Consider the following 22,373-nt stretch of genomic DNA (forward strand, 5'->3'; position numbering starts at 1 on the left):
TCTTATAGACATTGGTTTCAGTAAAGAATTTATGAAGAAGACCCCAAAGGCAATCACAGCAACAACAAAAATGAATAAATGGGACCTGATCAAATTAAAATGCTTCTGCACAGCCAAGGAAACTATCACAAGAGCAGACAAGAGAAAGGGAGAAAATATTCACGTGGTATACATCCAATAAAGGCTGATAACTAGAATCTGTATAGAGTTCAGGAAAATCAGCAAGAAAAAAAAAATCAAACAACCCCTTTAAAAAGTAGGCAAAGGACATAAACATAAACTTTTCCAAAGAAGACAGACTAATGGCCAAGAAACATTTGAAAAAATGCTCAACATCTCTAATCATCAGGGAAATGCAAATCAAAACCACAATGAGATATCACTTAACTTTGATGAGAATGGCTTTTATCAAAAAGTCCCCCCAAAATAAATGTTGGCATGAATGTGGAAAGACAGGAATACTCATACACTGCTGCTGGGACGACTGCAAACTTTAGTACAACTTCTGTGGAAAGTAATATGGAGATACCTCAAAGAGCTACAAGTAGAACTACCATTTGATTCAGCTATTGCATTACTGGGCATCTACCAAAAGAAAAAAAAAGACGTTCTATAAAGAATACATCTGCACTTGAATGTTTATAGCAGCGCAATTCACAATTGCAAAGATATGGAAACAATCCAAGTACCCATACATACATGAGTGGATTAATAAAATGTGCCATATATAGCATGGAGTTCTACTTAGCCACAAAAAACAATGGTGATCTAGCACCTTTTGTGTTATCCTGGATAGAGCTGGAGCCCATTCTACTAAATGAAGTATCATAAGAAAGGAAAAACAAACACCACATGTATTCACCATCAAATTAGTGTTAACCGATCAACACTTATGTGCACATATAGTATTAACATTTATCGGGTGTCAGGCAGGTGGGAGGGGGGAGGAAGGGATGGGTATATTCACACCTACTGAATGTGGTGTGCACCATCTGGGGGGTGGATACACTTGAAGCTCAGACTCTGGTGGAGCAATGGCAATACATGCAACTTAAACATTTGTACACACTAAATATGCTGAAAAAAATATCAGGTAAGTGGATGGGCTGAATAAACATGGTTTTAAACATGTGAGTTCTCAAAAGGAAAAATAATACTCCAGATAACAGGAAGTGATCAGAGGATGTGCTCCACTAATTGTATGGCACTAACTAAAAAAGAGAAGAAGATAAGATGGAGGAAGTAAAAAGGGATCTAACACAGGAGATGGATGAAAGGGAGCCCAAGACCACAGCAATCATGCAGCCAAGAGAGCAAGGGTTGTAATATCCATAAATTTACTTTAAAAGGAAGTATTTCAAGAAAGGCAGTGTGATGTATTTTATGATAGTTTTAATCTATACCTTAGGTATTTTTAGATTACATTTGAAGAAATCTTATAATGAAGACCTACTGCATAAATTCATTAAATTTCTATTGCAAGTAAGTGTTATGTTAGATGTGATTGAGTTGCACTTAACTTTCATCAATCATAACATCTCCACATACATTGTAAGGGAGGATTCCTATAGACTTCATTAACTATGAGGCAACTAAAATGTCCCATAAAGAACCTAATAATCGTGATTTGTTAAATTAGCTTAGTTTTGTTTGCAAGAGAAAGCAAACCACATTGAAGTAGGAGGATATGATATTCCAGGATAAATATCCCCCAGGACAAAAAAATGAAACTAATATGTTTGATTTTATTTAGCATCACTTTCATAATGTTCTAAGTCTTTTTAAAATATTGTCTCATTTAATCTTCACAACTCTATAAAGTGTGTATTACTACTATTATTATTTTTGTTATCATTATTCTTCTTAATTTACAGAGGAGGAGACTGAGACAGAGAGAAATATTTGTCTAAGTTCTCACAGCTGTAAATAGCAGAGATGTATTCAAACCCAAGCAAGTCTGGCTTTCACCATCACACCGTGTTGTCTCTACACATTGAGTGCAAACAATTTTTCAAAATAATTTTATAATTCTATCTTAGATTTTAGAAAATATTAATGAAAAATTTGTGTATGTACATGTAGTATATTATGTAGTTACATATAGAGAGAGCAAACAAATGTGCTACAATGAAGGAATTATAATAATTTTGCAGTTTGTTTTAGTATTAAGCAATATTCATATTGCATGATTAATTATGCACTAAATATTTACTTAAAGTTTATGATATGCATCTATTAGTAGCTATTGAAGGGAATCATGGTTGTAAGTGGAGTAAGAAATGAGGCTGAACAAGCATGTCAAATTTTTATTTAATAAGAAAAATACCAGATGTTTAAAATTTATAAATTGAACAAAAACAATATAATCAGAAATATTCAAGTAAATATTAAAAAAATCTATAGAAAAGTTGAAAATTATGTTTTTTTTAGAACAGGACTTAAGTTGAAGTGGATGGGGTAGGCAATTGCTACCTTCCTTATCAGTTTTGTGGAAGTCTTAACCTTTTAAATGTATCATTACAATGTTTTAAGTGTATTACGATGGCAAAAATATTAACTATATGTGTGTGTTAACTATGTAGTTTAATGGATTCCTTTTATATTTTTTAAATTATTTAAGAGAGTTTAGTCAAACAAGGTTGAAATTGATTTACTGAGAGAAAATCATTTTCCTTAGCAAAAGGTCAATAAATTACACATTAAAAAAGCTCCCAAAAGGCACCTAAGTAGTCCAAACAACCATCACTAAAATACATGTGTCAGACACATGTGCCAGCAAAGTTGAAATTTCCTGTCTTTTATCCTCTTATGTATTCTCCTGCCTTTTAAAATGTCAGTGTAAGCAAATATGAAATAAAAATGCTAAAATAAAAAGAAAGGAAGTTAAAAAGTTAAAACAGCAACAACAACACTTTTACTCCCTCTCAAGTTTCTGGAGACTTCTCTCAGGTAGGCAAAAATGTTGACTATCACATTCTCTGCTGAAAGAAATTTCTGGCTTAATTTCCATATATGTAATAGAAGAGAGTTTGAATAGGTGATTTTTAATATCTCATTGAGCTTTAATTATTTCACAATAAAATTTGCCTACATTTGTCTAACATGTTCATCTTCATTATCTCATTTAAGCTTCAAAAGACACTGGGCATTTATCAGAGTAAGTGCATTATGGGTTGACTTATGCTCATGATAGTTAATTGGCTCATGAAAGCTCAAACAACTACTAGTTGCAAAAGGAAAACTGTAACTCACAATTTTTTTAGCCACATATCCAATGCTCTCCACTACGTTCTTACTTGCATAGTTATGCTGATCCAAAAAAACCTCATGGCTATCAAAGTGATACATGTGCCTTATATGCTTATTTGTTCATCTATTAATTCATTAAATATTATTGAATACCTACTATGTGCAAAGTCCCATGGACTTCTGAAATATCAAGCCATCACTAGAGAGATAGTTCCAAAGCCACATCATTACACTTTAAGCTTCCTTTCTTCTTCTTTGCAGAATCAGATAAGACTGGACAGAGTCTTTTATTAATTCTTACATCCGCTTACATGACTCACACATTTTCACTATCTTATTATTTTAATTTATTCAACTTCCACTTAATTAAGCAATTCCATAGGAGAATTAGAGTCTCCATTCTCCAGAAATCGATAATCAAAGAAAGGTAGATTGGATTGTTATAGGAAACATTAAGATACAGATAGACAGAGATAACTCTAACAGTGGAAAATATTTTCTGTTTTTAGTTTGGAAACAATGATATCCAAACCTGGCAAGCATTGTAGATGGTCATTTTCATTTGTATCATGTCTCTCAGAGTCCTTAAAATGTGATTATTATCATATGTGCACAAAATGAGAGGGAAGAGTCAAGAATGATTTCCAGATTTCTGGTTTGGGAGACTGAATATGATGATAGTGCTGCTCTAAAGTATAAAATGACAAGAGCAGTTAGAAGTAAAAGAAGACAGAGAATTTCATTTTAGATATGTGCCCCTGAGACATGTGATAGTAGATGTCTAGAAGACATGCAAACACACACACACACAAAACACACACACACACACACACACACACACACACACACATTGGAGTGCAGGTCTTATTCCAGAGGCTGGGTTGGAGAACCATGGACTCATGCAGGAAATGTGCATGAAGCAAGAAGAGCATACAACAGAGGACAGAATCTCAAAGAGCTCTAAATTCTATAAACACTTAAAAAATGTTAGAAAGAGGAACCAGAGAGCTTTGGGATAAAGATAGAGAGAAGTCACCAGAAAAGGGGAGGAAGAACTAGGAGAGGATGCAAGAACAACTAAGAGCAAAAAGGGGTGGGTCAGTATTGGCAAAGTTTATAGGTCAAGTAAGCTCAACACTAAAAGACTTCAATAAATTAGCAAATATGAAGATTGCTGATGATTTTTGTCAGAACAATTTTAGGGAAACAGAACTAGAAGTCATATTTTGGTGGGTGGATTGCAAGTGGAATGGTGAACAGGAAATAGATTGAAGGCATCCAGTAGACTACTCTAATTTTCCTACAATTAACATAAGGCTACATTTGTGTAATAAAATTAAGAAAAGACAGAAATCATCTTGACCAAAAAAAGAAAACTAATAGATAAGAAAGTAGCTAAAAGGAGCTGTACAAATGTGAAGGTTATCTGTTGTCTAAATCTTTAGTGTATAGAAAGAGAAGAGATAAGGAGACGATGAAAAAAATGCAATAGAGAAGAGATAATTGTGAGAAAGAAATAACATTTGTTTTCTTAAAATACCATATGCGTGTACCTGCAGGGCTACTAAGAGATCATGTCTGAATCAGATCTTTGTCTATAAAAGATGTGAAACATAAATGCATTTTCCATTTATGTGTTGCTAATACCAAACATTTCCATAATCATTCACAACAAACTAAGGCTAACCCCGTGCAGTAGTCCTTTACTGTTTTACGGATGACAAAACTGAACCCTATTTGACATTTGACCTGCCTATAGTTAGGTGGGAGGAACAAAGTGGTTTAAAAAAGGTCCTCTGAATCCAATGCTCTCTCATCTTCATCATGCTCTATCTTTGATAATAGTCATGTGACCAGTGTTAAATGAGTCCTATAAATTCAATTTCCTTATCCCAGAATAAGATAGATAGATTTTTAAAAACAACATAATTACAATCAATCAACAAAATAATGTCTGAAAACAAGATATTTTATATTTGCATCCTTCCTCAAGAAGCATAACAATTTTTTTCAACTATAAGAAATGGAAGACACGTCTTAGACATGTGTTAAAAAAACTTGCAGTGTAACAGAATGCCTTGTAAGAGACTAAATGCAAAACATGTGTTATAATATAATGAGTAAAAATTCATCCCATTTTTATAATTACTTGGAACAAATTATTAAAAGAAATAGAATAGGAAACAGAAATACAAAAATCACTTCTAAAGAACAAAGCATAATACCATGTTTCATGCCAAATCAGGTATAGCTTCCCAGATATCATTTAAAAATTTTTCACATATATGTTTCTATTTCTTTTTTCCCTTAAACACATTACAGCATCTGTTTTATATCAGAAACAAATACAATATGTCCACATACACAGAAGACACTAGCCGTTATTATTTTGTATTCAATTTTTTTTTTAAAAAAAGATCTAGAGCAAATTCTTTTAAATCTCTTTTTTGTTATATTTAAAATTAAAGCTGCCTTCAGTTGCCTGCTGGTAAATCAGGTCTAGATATTAGTACATTACAACATCTTTTGAGCTGTGAATTAGGAGTGAAAATTGCCCTGAAATTTTGTTACAGGTTCTTGAGGTTAAAGTAAGACTTTGCTGTGCTGCCTAGGTACAGAGATAGCGTGGTTGTTGGAGGGGTTAAAGTAAGAGCCACTAGTGCATATATATTACAGAGGATTCATAAAAACACGACAGTGGAGCCTGGGACAATCCATTACTGTGAACAAGCAGTGACCAATAGAAAAGGAAGAAGAAGATCCAAGAAGGCTGAGGTAAGCAGTCTTCTGAAGCCCTGTTAAAGTGGAAACAATAGATCAAAAGGTGTTCATGGTGACCGGTCTGAGTAGGTTTTACTTTTTCTCATAAGAGGTTTGACAGCATAAAGTGAAAACAAATTGGTTTAGTCAAAGTGTTTTTTTTTTTTTTTTCTCTTAAGTGATTTTTAGCAAACTTCAGACCCAGGCACAGGACTCAACGGTACATTCCTGGAAGGCAAGGTAAACTATTTTGCACTTTTTAAAACTCTTAAAGTTAAGAATTCAAAGTTCTGATTCATCAGATGCAGAGTTACAACTTCGAAACTAAAGCAAATCCCTATTCTGAAAAAAAAAAAAATTTAATGTGTCTATGTTGGAATATGGCCAGAGCAGCATACTGCAATCCTAGGAAATTTGACAGCTTGTGGAGGCAGCTTTGCACTTGTCATTTTCTGCAATTTAATAACAAAATTGAAAGATCAGCATTTCATAAAAAAAGTTGATTTTATCTTTTCCTAAGGAATCAGTAAAATTTGTTCTATCCTTATTATCAAGTGATTTAACTAAATGTACATTAGTCAGTAGGTTACAGCTATTTGTATACATGTAGTGTATATGTGCTATAAATATATGATTAAATGTGTATTATATATATTTTTATGTTAAAATAGTTCTTTGTATCCATGACCTTTGATGATATTCAGTGGGAGGGTTTGTGTGTTTTAAATGTACCAAATATCAGTAGATATTAACTTATACTTTATTATCTATACTGGAAATATGAATGTAAAAGAATTATCTACCTATATTCTAAATATGTTTTTTGTTTTGTTTTGTTTCTTATCAACCATAATAATCCCATGATTGAGTACATTACTTATGTAATTGTGATACAAATCACAATGTTTTCAACTCTGCCCAATAAACTCTGTCTTTCTCTTTATACATACATACTTATATCGAGAGAAAGAGTTTATAATTCAATTTCTTACCTGAACAACTTGATTATGTACTTATAAGTATAGAAGTCTTCCCCCCCAAAATAAAACGTACCTGAGAAGTTGAGCTATAGAACAAAAGATTAATAGTACACTTTTCTTCAGATCCTAGAACCTTCCTTCACAATAAACTGCTAAAATGTTCTTTGATCTCTTCATTTCTTTGGTTCCAGGGCCAGAAGGCCTGGGGAATCTCATCCAGATGTTCTGCTCATTTAGGAATGAAAGTAAAAGCATATGCTTATTCTTAGGAATAACACAGACCCTCAATTTGAGTTATTAAAAGATCACTTTTTTTGTATTCTTGTATTCAACTACTGGTTTCAGGTCAGCTCTTCCAATTAAATAGCTTGAAATGGAAAAACACTGAAAGCTGCTAAAATTTTCTTTCCATTCCTTGGCTTTCATTGTGATTGGGTTAAAACCAGAGGCTACAAGTTGGTGAATTAGTTTCAATGTTTACAAAATGTTTTGCCTATGGTGCCTACTAAATAAATGTATATTTATTGTTGTTTTTCTATGAAATGTTGATATGTCTTCACCTTTCCACCAAAGAAGCAATATTTACTGTTCATTTTGATGCATAAAATTATCTAAAGTTCAAGATCTTCATGCCTCTAACAGTTATATCTCTTATACTGTAGGTGTTATAATGGCAGCCACAATCTCTTTCATTATCTGGGGGTTATTCATAACAGATACTGTATGGACTCGAAGTGTGAGACAGGTCTCTGAGGTACATGATCCAGAGGACTGGACTGTTCATCATGACTTCGATTGTCCCAAGGAGTGTTTCTGTCCCCCCAGTTTCCCTACTGCTCTATACTGTGAAAATCGAGGTCTCAAAGAAATTCCTGCTATTCCTTCAAGGATCTGGTATCTTTATCTTGAAAACAACCTGATAGAAACCATTCCTGAGAAGCCATTCGAGAATGCCACCCAGCTGAGATGGATAAATCTAAACAAGAATAAAATAACCAACTACGGAATTGAAAAAGGAGCCCTAAGCCAGCTAAAGAAGCTGCTTTTCTTATTTCTGGAAGATAACGAGCTAGAGGAAGTACCATCTCCATTGCCAAGAAGCTTAGAACAACTACAATTGGCTAGAAATAAAGTGTCCAGAATTCCTCAAGGGACCTTCAGCAATCTAGAGAACCTGACGCTTCTTGATCTACAGCACAATAAACTAGTAGACAATGCCTTTCAAAGAGACACTTTTAAGGGACTCAAGAACCTCATGCAGCTAAACATGGCCAAGAATGCCCTGAAGAATATGCCTCCAAGATTACCAGCCAATACAATGCAACTGTTTTTAGACAACAATTCCATTGAAGGAATACCAGAAAATTATTTTAATGTGATTCCTAAAGTGGCCTTTCTGAGACTAAACCACAACAAATTATCTGATGCAGGTCTCCCATCGAGTGGCTTCGATGTATCGTCAATTCTAGATCTTCAACTGTCTTATAATCAACTCACAAAGGTTCCCCGAATCAGTGCTCATCTGCAACACCTTCACCTTGATCATAACAGAATCCAAAGTAAGTAACCATTAGGCTGTGTCTTTGACTAAAATGCCCATGGTCATTAAATTTATTCTATATCTTCATTAAAAATATCTATAGTGTTGCCCACCATATACCCTTAGATAGTTTTAGTATATTTTCAATTTTCAGTATTAAGTTTTGTCTAGTCACAGACAATATTAATGGACTAAGAAGTCCAAATCTTCAAGTTGAATACTGAAAAGTGGACTTCGGTAATCTAGAGAGGACCATTATCTACTTGAGAAGCTAAATGTCTCTATCTTTTATTACTCGAGGAGATTCTGATAGTTCTACCTCACTGAGTAGACTTATTTAAGAAACTTTACCAAGCACAACCAACTTTATGAATAGTCATAGAGGAAATATTATTTGAAAGGTATTAGGAAGGCACTTATGTCCTAAAAACTATCAGACAGCTGATACTGCTGAGAATTTTCATTTCTAACAAGTTCCCAGGTGATGCTGATACTGATGCTTTGGGAACAATATATTGAGAGCCACTAGTGCAGTTTAAGGCTTTACTTAAAATAGAACAAATGCTCTGGGAGCTGGCAACTCCTTGGCACTTATTGGCAATCAGGAAGGTGGAAAGAATACTCTCTCCTTCCCTGAAAATAGATCTTATAGGGGATTGAGAGGTGAGGGCAAAGATTTTAGAGGCAGAGGTGCCATCAAGAGAAGCGTTTATAGAGAGTATTAAAGACAAACTAAACTTGCTCACAATATGTCTGAGACCAGCCTGGACCTGGAGTAGAAGTGAGCAATATCTTGGCCCAGCCTGGCACTTACCTACGCATCTTCAACCCCAATAAAAGCCCTTTACGAAAATAACCGTGGGGAGATTTTTTCCTTGACAACCTAAGAAAATGCAATCCTAAAGTGAGGTTCAGTTGGAAGGATTTGTAAGAAAGTAACAGAGATAATTGTCAAAAAGTTGTCCTGCCTGGTTATTACTCACTAAAGTTTCCTTTAACCAAATAATCACATAAACATACCATTTATAAGAATAGAATATATTTCCACTGGGTACTGCTCAAGTTATTCAAGATTTTTTTTTTTTTCTAATAACAGTGTGCTGGAGCACAAAATCCAAGAATTAAATGGCAGGTTGCCTCCACAGCAGTTATTTTTCCATGGTGATGAAACATATTATTTAATCCTGTAGTCAAAAGCAAAAGATGCAACAGAATAACATTTAGTAATAGAGGAATCTGTTTAGCTGAACCAAATAGTACAAAAACCAGTATTAACCTAAATATGCAATTTTTTCCTGATAAGTGTTCTGTGCTTCTACAGGTACATTCTTTATCTGACAATAAAAGCCCCACAGACAATTGTTGTGGGAAGTTAATTTCAAGTGATTCCACAGAGAGCCGTTTTTGTGAATTGGGGGTTCCATCCTGAGAATTTATGAATGAGGATGTTTAAGAGTGAGATAGTTATATTCAAAACACAGTGAAGAAGTGTAAGACTCTACCCTTCATCTATACCTTGGGTTTGTTTCCTAAATAATATTTCATACATTTCTATATTTCAGTTGTTCTCATAACTTAGCATGCATCAGAATCACCTGAAGAGCTCATAAAACATATGTTGCTGGGTCCCACCCCCACAGCTTTGGCCTCAGTAGGAATGAGGTGGGGCCTAATCATTTAGTTCCCAAGTAGTATTGATGCTGCTGGCCCATGATTCAAGAACCACTAATTATTTCTAGAAAGATCCTTGTGTGATACTGTTAGGAATTTCTGAATAAAGAGAAACCGAAGCCCAAGGACAAAGAGTAAATACAATATCCAGGACCTGAGCCTAGGAATTTTCATTTTAAGTGTTATTTTTTCCACTCACAGTATAATAACAACACTTTTCTTCAATCTCCTGGATATAAGGATTTAGAAAAAAATTCTATCAGTAAAACAGCAACATCAACAAAGAGAAATTGAATTATTTTCTTCTTAAATTAGATACCAGATGTGGCCATTTCTATATTCCAAGAAAACAAATGTGAAACAAAAATTTCCCTGGCTAGATTATTGGCTATCAATTATATCGGATTCTGTTCAAATGACTGTTAAAGAACTTAGTTATTTTTACCACATATCCTACTGCAGTTGTTAATAAATTGGCTTCCAAGAAACACAGTTTTTATATGAAATGTCCTTAGAATTTATAGGACAGTGATTCTTTCTTACGCAATATGATGGAAAGACTTATTTCTTCTGAATACATTAAGAGACTTAAAATGTGGTTTAAAAAATGTTATTTATTCAAATGCATTACTTCCTAGAGTTCTCTGAGACACACCATAATTAAATTATGAAAATATAATTAAATCTAGAACACTTGTTTTTTATGCAGACATACATTGATTATGGGGCATGAGAGTGATAAGGATCAGAGGATAGCAAACGGAAAGAGACACATCCTCTTCGGTATAGTAGGAAAAGAAGGAGGCTGAGCCTCAGCTCTGCTACTTGCTGAAATACCTTGTGTACATTTCCTTACCTCTCTGAACCACTGTTCCCATGATACCCAGGTGGGGAAGAATAATAATATTCCCTGGTAAAGCATGTGTTATGATAAAGTACTGATATTTGTGAAAAAATATGTTCACAACCACAAAACTGCTGTACAAATATGTCATCATTTTTATCAAGTAGAATTCACAAAATAGCATAAGGTCAGAGCAAGGCAACCTTGTTGTAAGCATAAAACTATTCAATACAATATGCAACTGTATGCAACAATAGGACACAGAAGAGGGGCATTGCCCAGGTTAGGTGGGTCTAATCAGGGAAGATATTTTGCCCAGAATAGATAGATTTGAAAAGGATTTAAAGGCAGTATATAGATTGATGGTTGAGATCAGCTGTTAACACACTTCTCTGAATTTTGCTACTTTAGCAAGCCTTCTCTGCTAGATGTTCCTAAGACTCAATATAGTCATTGGTGCCAAAGGCTCTGATCCAAGGCAGGTGCACAATTTCCTCCATCCTAACCAAGTGAAAAGGCTGATGGGATATTTCCTGGCTTGAATTCTTTGTAATTCAAATCTTGGCAAATGTTTCCTTTCCAATTAAATATACTTAAGTATGAAGATTCAAGGTTGTTTTCTGTAAGAATTACATATGTAAAGTTATGTAAATTGTACTTTTTTAAACATGGCATCATATACTATTTTGCATCTATTAAGGTAATTTTCAAGTACTTTCTCTTATATTAGACTGATTTTCTACCTATTAATCCATCTATCTACCCATGTACTTACCCATTCTCTCAGTGCCAGATCTGAACTGTTGTCTCCACCTCTAATGCCCTAAATACTACCTGTCTCACCCTATAGTAATCTGAACATGCCTATCTCACCTGCAAGTTTAGAAGACAAGTGACATCTTATATACTTTTGTTTCTACCACAGATGCTAATGATATATCCTTTCTAGTGCTCTACACTAAGTATAGCAGAACATGGAGTGAGACAGTTATACATTTATTGCACATTTGTTGAGGGTTACTTTTATGAAAATAAGTATGCACAGTCTCTAATGTTCACAAAAATTGTGTATCTAACAGATTTGTGCATCAGGACACTAAGTGCTGATGCATAGGACCACTGCAATAGTTCTTGGTCTCCCATCCTCCATTCCCCCTTGCTTTTCAATTAATTCATTCATGCTGTATTTGTCTACACAGGTGTTAACGTCTCTGTAATATGTCCCACCTCTTCCGCACTGCCTGCAGAACATGATTCCTTCGGTTATGGACCTCACCTTCGCTACCTCCGTCTGGATGGGAATGACATCAAACCACCAATCCCAATGGATTTAATGACCTGCTTCAGGCTCCTTCAAGCTGTCGTTATTTAAACGCATTCTCAACAAATCTAAAATTGGTCTAATAAGCTGTTGTTTATGACATGAAATTCGGTTACTGTTGATAAGCTTAGGACAAAAATTACATTTTCCAGTTGCTCTCGGCCACCATTTTCATTTGTGCAGCTTATTTTTTCAATTCAAAGATGCTTTCAGCAAAACCAGTACAGCCTATATTAATTTGTTTTTCTTTTAATTAATATTATAAAACAGACACAGAGTTAAAATAGTTTAACTCAAAGATAGTTCTTTTTTGTCTTTTACACAGCTTATTAATACCAAATAACGCAATTATACTGTTATGCAATAAAAAGACATTTGTTTATTATGTTCAAAATTACTTATGCAGATACTATATTTACAGAATAAATACAGTAATTAAACAGGAAGTAGGAAGACCTAAAGAAAATTTAAAAATGAAATATTTCTTTATCATAATCATAATGAAATAAATGCAGTTTGCCCAGTATCTTTTGGAGGTACAAGTTTGGTACTTAGCTTGAGAATGGTGTGAAATGAATCAAATACTTCATAACAAGAGAATTCTAGTAATTTAATATCAAATAATGAAGAAGCGATAATCATTTCTAGTTCACTACCATTTCTTATAGCTGTTCTTTTTAGATATAGTCCATTATATTCTAGTAATTATACAAGTCATACAATTTACATTTATTATAATACATTTCTCACAGAATCTTAGTGTTTTAACACTTGAAATCCACTTGAATTGCAAATTTTTCAGCTCTTATATTTGGTTATTTTTTGGATTTTTTAAAATAAAAATAGTGCTTTCTAACAAAGCAGAAGTAAAATATTTATTTCAAAGACAATATTCACAAGTTTCACTGAAAAACATTTTAATACAAAAGATTTAAAGTCAAAGTTATTTCTATTTTTAGCACAAATATATTCAATATATACAAAATAATAATTATAAATAATATTTACTTAGTACTTACCATGTGTCAGGTGCTGTTCAAGGCACTTTACATATTCTCACTCATTTAAACCTCACCATAAAGTAGGTACTATTATTTGTTCCCATTTTATAGATGAGTGAATACTGAAGCAAGCTAATTTAAATATTCTGCCCAGAAGCACATAGCTAGTAAGTGGTGAAGCTGGGATTTGAACTCGGCAATTTTAACTTCAGTAAACAATTTTTCTTCCAGTAAACATAAGAAATAATTTATACTCTAATCACTCAACATAATATGCCTGATTATCACGTTAAAAAAATAATCCAGGATTTCATTAAGTAACAAAGTACTGTATACTTTAATTTAGTCTTCTGATTTTGTAAAATATATGCTATAAGCAATCAATATTCTATAAAGATTAATGCATGCTTTATATATATTCTCTGAACAGTGCCCTTAAAAATTCTATAAAATTTGATATATTTCTCTAGAAAAAGGATTATATGTGTCTGTAAAACACTAGGTTAAAAAGTCCAATAGGTTACTTTATTCCAAAGCTTCTCAGAAACTCAGTATGCTATTATGTAATGTGAATTCCCGAGAAGAGAATATAATGTACAGTATGGCCCACTTATTTTCACCCAAAATGTATTTGGAAGTGAGGGGGAAAAAAAAGAAATAAACACACTTTGAAAATAGTTTTGAAAATGCTAGATGAAAGCAAGAAATCAAATTAATTGACATTAAGAAAAATAAAAAAAAATTTTAAAGGCATCAAAGCACATAAATTATGAAAATTATGTCATTTATAAAAATATTTCATAAAATAGAGATAATCTGATATTTTTATTTATTTATAAGGAGTCATATTTTGGTTATAGTTAAGGAAGAACATTCTATTAATAATAAGTGTTCAGAGTCACCCAGCATTGGAAGCAACTTTTCTTGAGGTAGAGTTTCCCATCTCTGCAATTGTTCAGAGAATGGATAATGATTTAAGAAGAAGGATATAAAAAAGATCCCTAAACTGGAAATAAAATTGTTTTGAAATGTAACTCTTAGACCTTTCAACTCTAAGAACTTCCCCCTACCCTCCTTCCTACCTTCCTTCTTTTTTTTCTTTCCTTCCTTTTTTCATTTATTTGAGTATTTATTGAGTACTATCACTATACACAGGGGTTATAATATTGTTCACAGTTTATACTATAGTGAGTGACAAACAAATTAACTGAATAATCACAAAAATATATAAAATTTTATCTGTGATAAATATTATTAACAGAGCTGCATGGTGCAAAGAAATTAATAATAGTGATTTGATAGGATGATTCCCTAAAGTAATAATAATTAAAGAAACCTGTAAAAGATTAAAAATATTTAATAGCATAACGTGGAAGGGAAGACTATTTCAGACAGAATTTAAAGACCCTGAGGTCCCTAGGAACAATTTGAAAGTCATTTAAGAGTTTTAAAAAGGGATTATGTTCATTGAGGGGTAATATCATTTAGTGGTAAAGAACATTAACACTGAAGTTAAAATTGCTGAGTTCAAATCCCAGCTTTACCACTTACTAGCTATGTGTTCCTGAGCAGAATATTTAAATCGGCTGTGCTTCACTGTTCCCTCATCTGTTAAATGGGACAAATAATAATACCTACCTTATGGTGAGGATTAAATGAGTGAGAATATGTAAAGTGCCTTGACCAGTACCTGACATAGGGTAAGTACTAAGTAAGTGTTATTTATAAATATTATTTTGTATACATGTTTGTGGTTCTTCATGACACTGTGAGTAAGACAGTTGGGAGGGAACCAAGACTGGATGTGACAAGATCAGTCAGAATTTTGGTCTTACAGTACAAGTTAGGAAAGAAAGAAAGTAGTTTAGAGCATGAGGGCATTGGTGATCATGGTAGAAGTAGGGAAAAATGGACAAATGTGAGAGCCTTAGGAGGTAAAATTGTCAATATTCAGTAATGAATTATATAGAGGGAAGTGAAAACAAGGAGGGTGTTAAGGTTTTCTGGCTTGCCCAAGACATGTTTAGAGAAGATCATGAATTTGTTTTTAGACATAGTAGAAATAGCTTTGGTCATCCAAGAGATGGCATGTAAGTTGTTGAATGAATGAGGCCTGGAGTTAAAAGGAGAGGTCTGGATGGATCTATAAACATATAGGTGCAATTTTCTAGATTTTATTAATCTATCCAATAATTTTTGAAGAATTCTGCATTTAACATATTAACTGCCATGTGAGTTATATTTAACTAACACTTGCTTTGAGCCCAGGGACCCATGAAGCATATGAAGAAGACTCAATGCTCTGAAACAAATTCAATAAGTATGTCACGAGTCACAGACAACTCAATTGGTATGCAGCGTAAAAATTGATTCTAGTGTCGTGTGAGTTGTATGTAACTCATACACAGAAAACAATCAAAAATAACAAATTTTTCAATAAAAAGGATAATTTTGTTTTGAAGTTTTTATTCTATTTTAGTAATAAAATACTGTGCACAGAGGGGAATTTTTTTTTTCTAGTGTGGCAGTCAATATGTTAAATATTCATACTCCCATGGGATAAGACTGATTAGGGACAGGGGATGGATTAGGAGAATGCAGACATTATTCCAAGTATTGACAAATAAAGTCACGAAGGATGGACTAAACTTTCTACATATAACTCTTTATTTTTTTGATATATGTACATAGACTTTCCCTAAAGTTTTTAAATATATGCTATTCTCTTTCTTGATGTTATATACAATGTGACTATTATTAAAAAAAAACACAAAAAAACTTCAAGAATAATTTCTAGGAGATAAGCTCAAGTAATTTTAATAAATGTTCAATGTCTCATTTTACGAGCCTAATTAAAACACAAAATAAAACAAAATATTATCTATGATCTCACCACATAAATATTATGAACTTAATTCCTCAGTAAGAAAAAAGGGGCACAGATTAAAGAAAAGGGGTATGCAATGATAGAATGAGCAATTTATTTGAAAATGTTAATGTTTAAAAAAAGACTTTTGTCAGAAAGAACTCTGTGACAGAATTCTTTTATTTCCCCAAATTTCTTTTTAAAAAATAAGTAGAATAACTGGTATGATAGAAGAAAATTCCCCGATGATATCTTTGATAAAACTAATGTCAAAAAATCCAATAGACCCTAAAAAATAAGTGAGTGTAAATGTGCATGTACATATGCATGTGCATGTGTAAGAGATAGGAAGGGAAGTGTTTCTCTACTCTCACACACCCAATACATTGCTTTGCCTTCAAAATGTGTGCGGATTTCTCCCCACCAACAACCAATTCTCTAGCAGACACCAGCTGGGTGTTCCATAATTCAAATTAATTCCGACACTATCTACCTGGAGATAGTGTCAGATCCCACAGGTTGAAGGCTCAGTCCCACAAGACTGGCCCCCACTTCAGACACCAATTACAAGTAGTAGATGGTTACCTATACTTCTGATCAACCAGCTATAAATTAGAGTTTCCACAAACCCATCTTTAGGCTCAAATAATTTGCTGGAGTAGCCCACAGACACAAAGAAATGCTTTACTTACATTTATAGTTTATTACAAAGGATATGACAAAGGATACAGATGAACATCCTCCAGGCACCTCCATGTGTTCAGCTATGTGGAAGCTCTCTGCCCTTTAGGGTTTTTATGGAGGCTCTAGTATGTAGGAGGTTTTCAACCCTCTAAACACAGGTTTTGTTCCCTTGTCAAACAGCCCCCATCCAGAGGCAATCTAAGAGTTGCCTCAGTAAACAAAAGATGCTCCTATCACCCAGGAAATTCCAAGGGAGTTAGTAGCTGTGTGTTAGGAACTGTAGTTCAAGAGCATATATTAAAACAAAAGATTCGACTACTTCCCCAACTACAAGAGTTTTAGGAGCTATATATCAGGAATAGGGGATCAAAACCAGTGTGTGTGTGTGCGCGCGCGTGCATGTGTGTATATGTGTTAATTCTTATTACAATATGAATATTTGACAGATAGATAGATGCACAGATGTAGATATTTAAAATGTAAAGTGCTCTAAGAACCATACATTTCCTGAGAGAAGTGTGAAGTTTATTGGTTGCAGTTAGGATTGTATATCATATAAGAAGGATGCATCTCTTTCAAAAGTTAACTGCAACATGTAGTTGAGAATGTATAATTGCCAAAGTAATATACAAGGGAAAATCAGAAAGACAGTATTTATAGAATACAAAAGAATAAAAGAACAGATCATTTTTTAAAAAGTAGAAATCATATAATAAAATAGAACATTTGAAACCACATGTGTTGGTAATTGTGCAGTATAGCGGTTAAGAATTTCTGCTTTGTAGAGAAAAGATCGAGTTTCAAATCCAGCTTGTGCCATTTACTAACTCTTTCATCTTTGGAAAATGTCTTAACATTTCTAAGCATTGGATCCTCATTTGTGAAATAAAGATCAATATCATCTATCTTACACATTTGCTGTGAGAATTAAGAAAGAGAACAGATGTGAAACTTTTTATCACCTGATACATAGAAAGTACTCAATACAAGGTAGGTCAGAATTTTATCATTAGCAGGGACTTTAATACACACAATTACATGGGAATTCTTCACCAAGTCAGACCATTTTACAAATGAAGAGCTGAGAAAAATGAGCGGCTAAACTAAGCAAACTTAAAGGGTTTTATGTTTTGATATAATGGAAGGGTAAACAGTCAAATAATGTTGAGGGTGATGGAATGGGGCTGGTGAACCATAGAGTTGAAGTTGGATAGTGAAAGAGATGAAATCAGGAGGGGACAGATAATTGGGAGGAAAAAGACTAAGTCTCAAAGGGATATAGTATAGGTATGAGGGGAATTAGTGTATAGATGAGCCATAAGAAAAAAAGTTGTCTGAGCCGAAAAAGACTATAGTTTAAGATATCTTAAGTGGCATAATGCTGAGAGATGAGAACATTATAGGTGGGACCACAGAAAGCAACTGTCAAAATTAAGAGGAAGTAAAAGGCACCAGGGTCCAAAGATCCAGAAACTATGATTTTTATAAGCATCACTGATGCAACTACTCAGCTTATTTGAGAATCCTGGAGAGAAGAGTCAGCACAAAATGATGAAATTTTTGAACAATACAAATATTCATAGTTTGAGTATCTTGTTCAGTGGCACATAGCTGCTGAGTGGCAGATGTAGGATTCAGACCCAGGTAGCCTGACTTCCGAGCCCCTGCTTTTGAATACTACGTTATACCACTTCTAATGCTAAAATGTCATTATAGTTGAAAAAATTAACAAAATTATTGTAGGATAATACATGTATGCCTACAGCAATTGATTATTAAAATACCAGATTAAAAATTATTGTGTCCTATTGAGTGATAGTTTGCACGACATCTACAGCATTGTATATAATGAAGGTGATTTGCCATTTAGCAAAGCAGTGAAATGTCATTTTACCAAAACTTTAAACATTTATGTTATTTATGCATCTGAGTAAGATTTCAGAAATATCTTACTGAGAATATTTTTATACAAGGAAAAAAAGAAAATGATATATATGCACATTGTAGAACTGAAACTGTTAAGCAAATATAATGCAATTTGCAAAATAACAGTTATTATCCCTAAATTTGTATTTATTGTTCTACCTTTGCAAAAATATCATTTTCTTTGTGACATCCAGCTGAGTAAATGAAATTTTAATATAGCAAAAGACTCATTTTCTGAGTTCTTAAAGGTTTCTGAAGACAAGTTAAAATTGTCCTGGGAAAAATCAGAATAGTAAAATGTATTTTTATAAATACGTTACAAAATACAGTAAACCGTATTTTGCAAAAGCCATCTGAAAAGGCTATTCATTGTGTATGTTATGGTGCCAGGGTTTGTTTCAAAGAGGGCAAGAGCCTAGCCATATATTCCATTCTCTGGCCTCTTGCTTTCATTAAAATGACACAACAAAGCTCTTGGTTAGCAGGAATATAAATTAAGTACATTATTCACAATAAGAAGTAGAGACACTGCCTTCAGAGAAATAGAAACAGAGATGGAGCAAACATGATTTCTACACAAGATATGCTACTTCTGCAAATTTAGATAATATACAGTCAGTATGTAGTTAGGAGGAAAGGGATAGAAAATGATTTGAGTGACAGTACAACAAATGTGTTAAAATCAAGGAGGGTGAGGCGTATTAGAAAGAGAACAGAGAATGTTGTCTCAGATACAAATTAATTTTAATCCCAGATCTGCTCAGTTTTCCTGAGCAAGTTACTTAAATTCTTGAATCATCGGTTCTTTAATTATAGTAAGCAAAGAATAATGTGTACATGACAGTCCCCTTAGGATAAGAAAGAGTGTAGTTAGTATACCTAGAACAGTAGGTGCTTGATAAATAAGATTATCAGTATTATTGGTGTTATTATCATTATTTGAGCTTCTTCAGCAAATATGTGCTAAAGAGGTTATAGAGAGCAAGACATCTGAAAGGAATATGTGCTAAAGTAAGAATAGTAAAGTGTTACTGTTAGAGTCAAGGGGCTTGGTATGTAGGTATACACTATAAAATTCTTTCAACTTTGCTGTTTGAAAAGTTTTATAATAAAATTTCAGCAAAAACATCTAGAGACAGAAAAAGATTTGATAATTTATTAGTTATTTTCCCCTCATTATATCCTAGCAGTTTGTAGATGTTCCAAAATACTGATCATGATACTGTACCTAATTAAATCTTTAAATGAAAATTTCTTTATTTTGATGGAGATGTTCAGTGTTTACCCAACAATTTCCCTCTCTTTCAGAGTGCAAAGAAGAATTAAACTTTCCCATCCCCTTAAAACGAACAAGCCACAAGACAAGTTCTGGCCACTGTGCAATGAGTGGAAGTGGCAGATATTAGTGCCAGGCCAAAGGATTGTGTTGCTCAGGTGCAACTCTGTTTACCTTCCCACTGCTGTGAGGAGGGAGGTGCAACTCTGTTTTCCTTTCCACTGCTGTGGGGAGGGAGAAAGTCTGCATGTTTCAGGTTACAGATGATAGAGGGTCTGCCATTCCATCAGTCTGGCCTTCTGGGGTATTATATGCATCGGAGCTGCTTTTTTGACTGTACAGGAACAGGTACCCTAGGAGAGAGAGTAACATGTGGTTTTTTTGGTATTAAGCCAGTGAATTTTGTGGTATTTATCATTACAGCATAACCATTTTATCCTGAATAATTTATTCATATTTTATTTTACACATCTTTTCAGTAATATGAATTGACAAATTCTGAAAACCTAGTGCTATATAAAATGACTATAATATTTGACATTTCATTTTTAATTTGTATCTAAATGGTGCAAAAGCTTGGTAAAAATCAGATAGCTAAGAAAGCTTCCAGTAAAAACAGTAACTACTATGCTGTTCTTTCTATCCTACTCTAGAAACAGCCATTTATAGTATTTACTTTTTTTTTTTAGTTATCTCCATACTGCTAATAATATGTTTTTATCTTTCTTGATTTAGCAAATTAAAGCAACCTATATTATCTCTGTTATGGAAGACCATTTATCATACTTATACCCATCTACTCCCTTCTTCCTATATTTTGATAGCTATCTTATTATTTATATTTCTTTAGTTAATAAACTTTTGGGGCAAAACCCTTATATTTCTATTTCTAGTTTCAACAACTCTACAAGGCCATCTCAACTTTTCTCTATGTGAGATAAGTTAATTATCATTCTAATTATTCTCTCTACTTTGACATCATCTTCTGTCAAATGAATGTTTAATGGTCAAAATTGTTCAAATTCATACTGTCAAAGTAGTAACTGTGTTCATCATGCATTTCCCATAGACTTATTCTAAAACGTTAAAGAAAGGATAGTTTGCAGTATAACGAGTATATAAATATTGGTTTTTCCCCTGGGTTTCAGTAAGAGACAGACTCTTTTCTGCATCCATCCCTTAGCAAATATTGAACTGAAACCTTGTCCTCTATGACCCACCAGTTAACACATTTTCACCTTGTTTCCGTTACCATCCAAAGATATATTGAAATCTATCACCCACAGTTGACCTTCTCCTCAAATCTCTTTGCAGTAATGGATTTATTCTACACGATTTCAGTGGGATGGTGGGAGGAATATGAGACAAATATGCTTAGATGGCATCTTCTTTCATTGTTATTACTTCCCATTAAAAGACAATGTCACGTAGCTCTTTGAAATCTTCCACCCGAAATAAGTATCTATGTGAGTCCTGGGATAGGGAAGAAGTGTATGGGAAAGTGTCAAGAAGTGGGGAGTAAAAAAGTGGGGAGGTAAATGGGCATGGAACAGAGTATAAGAGGGGGGCTACAGCAGCAAAGGAAAGAGCTATGCACAGTCCCCTGAGTCACTTGACTGAGCTGACTAAACCAAAATGACCTTTGACTACATTTGGACTTGCACATGTATAGATAAGTACACATTTCACATTTGGGAGGCCAAATGCATTTCAGTGAATGTTATTTTGATGCTTTTAGTAATATCTAATTGTTCCACTTGGTCTATAAAAGCAATTTTGTTCAAATGCTCCACTAAGGATAATCCAACAACACCTCCAAACCTTCTCTCCTTATGCTCTCACTCTCTGTTCACTCTTCCCTCTGGTTACAAGATTTTGTCCTTCAGTTAAATATTAAAAATTATCTTGTAGTTTCCAGCTCTTTTCTCTTCAAATTTATGTAACTTCTAAACAATGGATACTCGATTATCACCACTTTTCAAACTTATCATTAAATACACTCTCTCTCTTTTGAAAACATTAGAATGTAGGGATTTCTTTGATATCATAGGTGTATTAGTTTGCTAGGGCCGCAAGCTGGGTGGTTCCAACAGCTGGATTTTTTTTTTTCCACAAAATTCTGAAAATTGGAAAATCCAGGATCAAGTCTGATTTTTCCCAAGGCTTCTCTCTGTGGCTGGCAAATGGCTGCCTTTTCAGTGTGTCTTCCCATGGTCTTTCCTCTGTGTGTGCACATCCCTAGCATGTTCAAATTT

The 22,373-nt window shown here is 33.7% G+C and overlaps 1 protein-coding gene across 2 annotated transcripts; it reads left to right on the top strand.

Annotated features, from left to right (window-relative positions):
* Window positions 1-5,942: 5,942 nt before the first annotated feature.
* KERA (keratocan) lies at window positions 5,943-12,891 on the top strand. 2 transcript variants are annotated; one of them, XM_076007110.1, is made up of 4 exons: window positions 5,943-6,024; window positions 6,189-6,249; window positions 7,652-8,548; window positions 12,244-12,448. In XM_076007110.1, exons 3-4 carry the CDS (start codon window positions 7,660-7,662, stop codon window positions 12,414-12,416), a joined length of 1,062 nt encoding a protein of 353 aa, XP_075863225.1. In that variant the 5' UTR covers window positions 5,943-6,024; window positions 6,189-6,249; window positions 7,652-7,659; the 3' UTR covers window positions 12,417-12,448. The 2 variants fall into 2 exon arrangements, with proteins under 2 accessions (XP_075863225.1, XP_012609340.2); XM_012753886.2 differs by having other exon boundaries at window positions 5,961-6,249; window positions 12,244-12,891.
* The last annotated feature ends 9,482 nt before the right edge of the window (window positions 12,892-22,373 follow it).

The sequence above is a fragment of the Microcebus murinus genome, chromosome 10, assembly GCF_040939455.1.
Source record: "Microcebus murinus isolate Inina chromosome 10, M.murinus_Inina_mat1.0, whole genome shotgun sequence".
NCBI lineage: Eukaryota > Metazoa > Chordata > Mammalia > Primates > Cheirogaleidae > Microcebus > Microcebus murinus.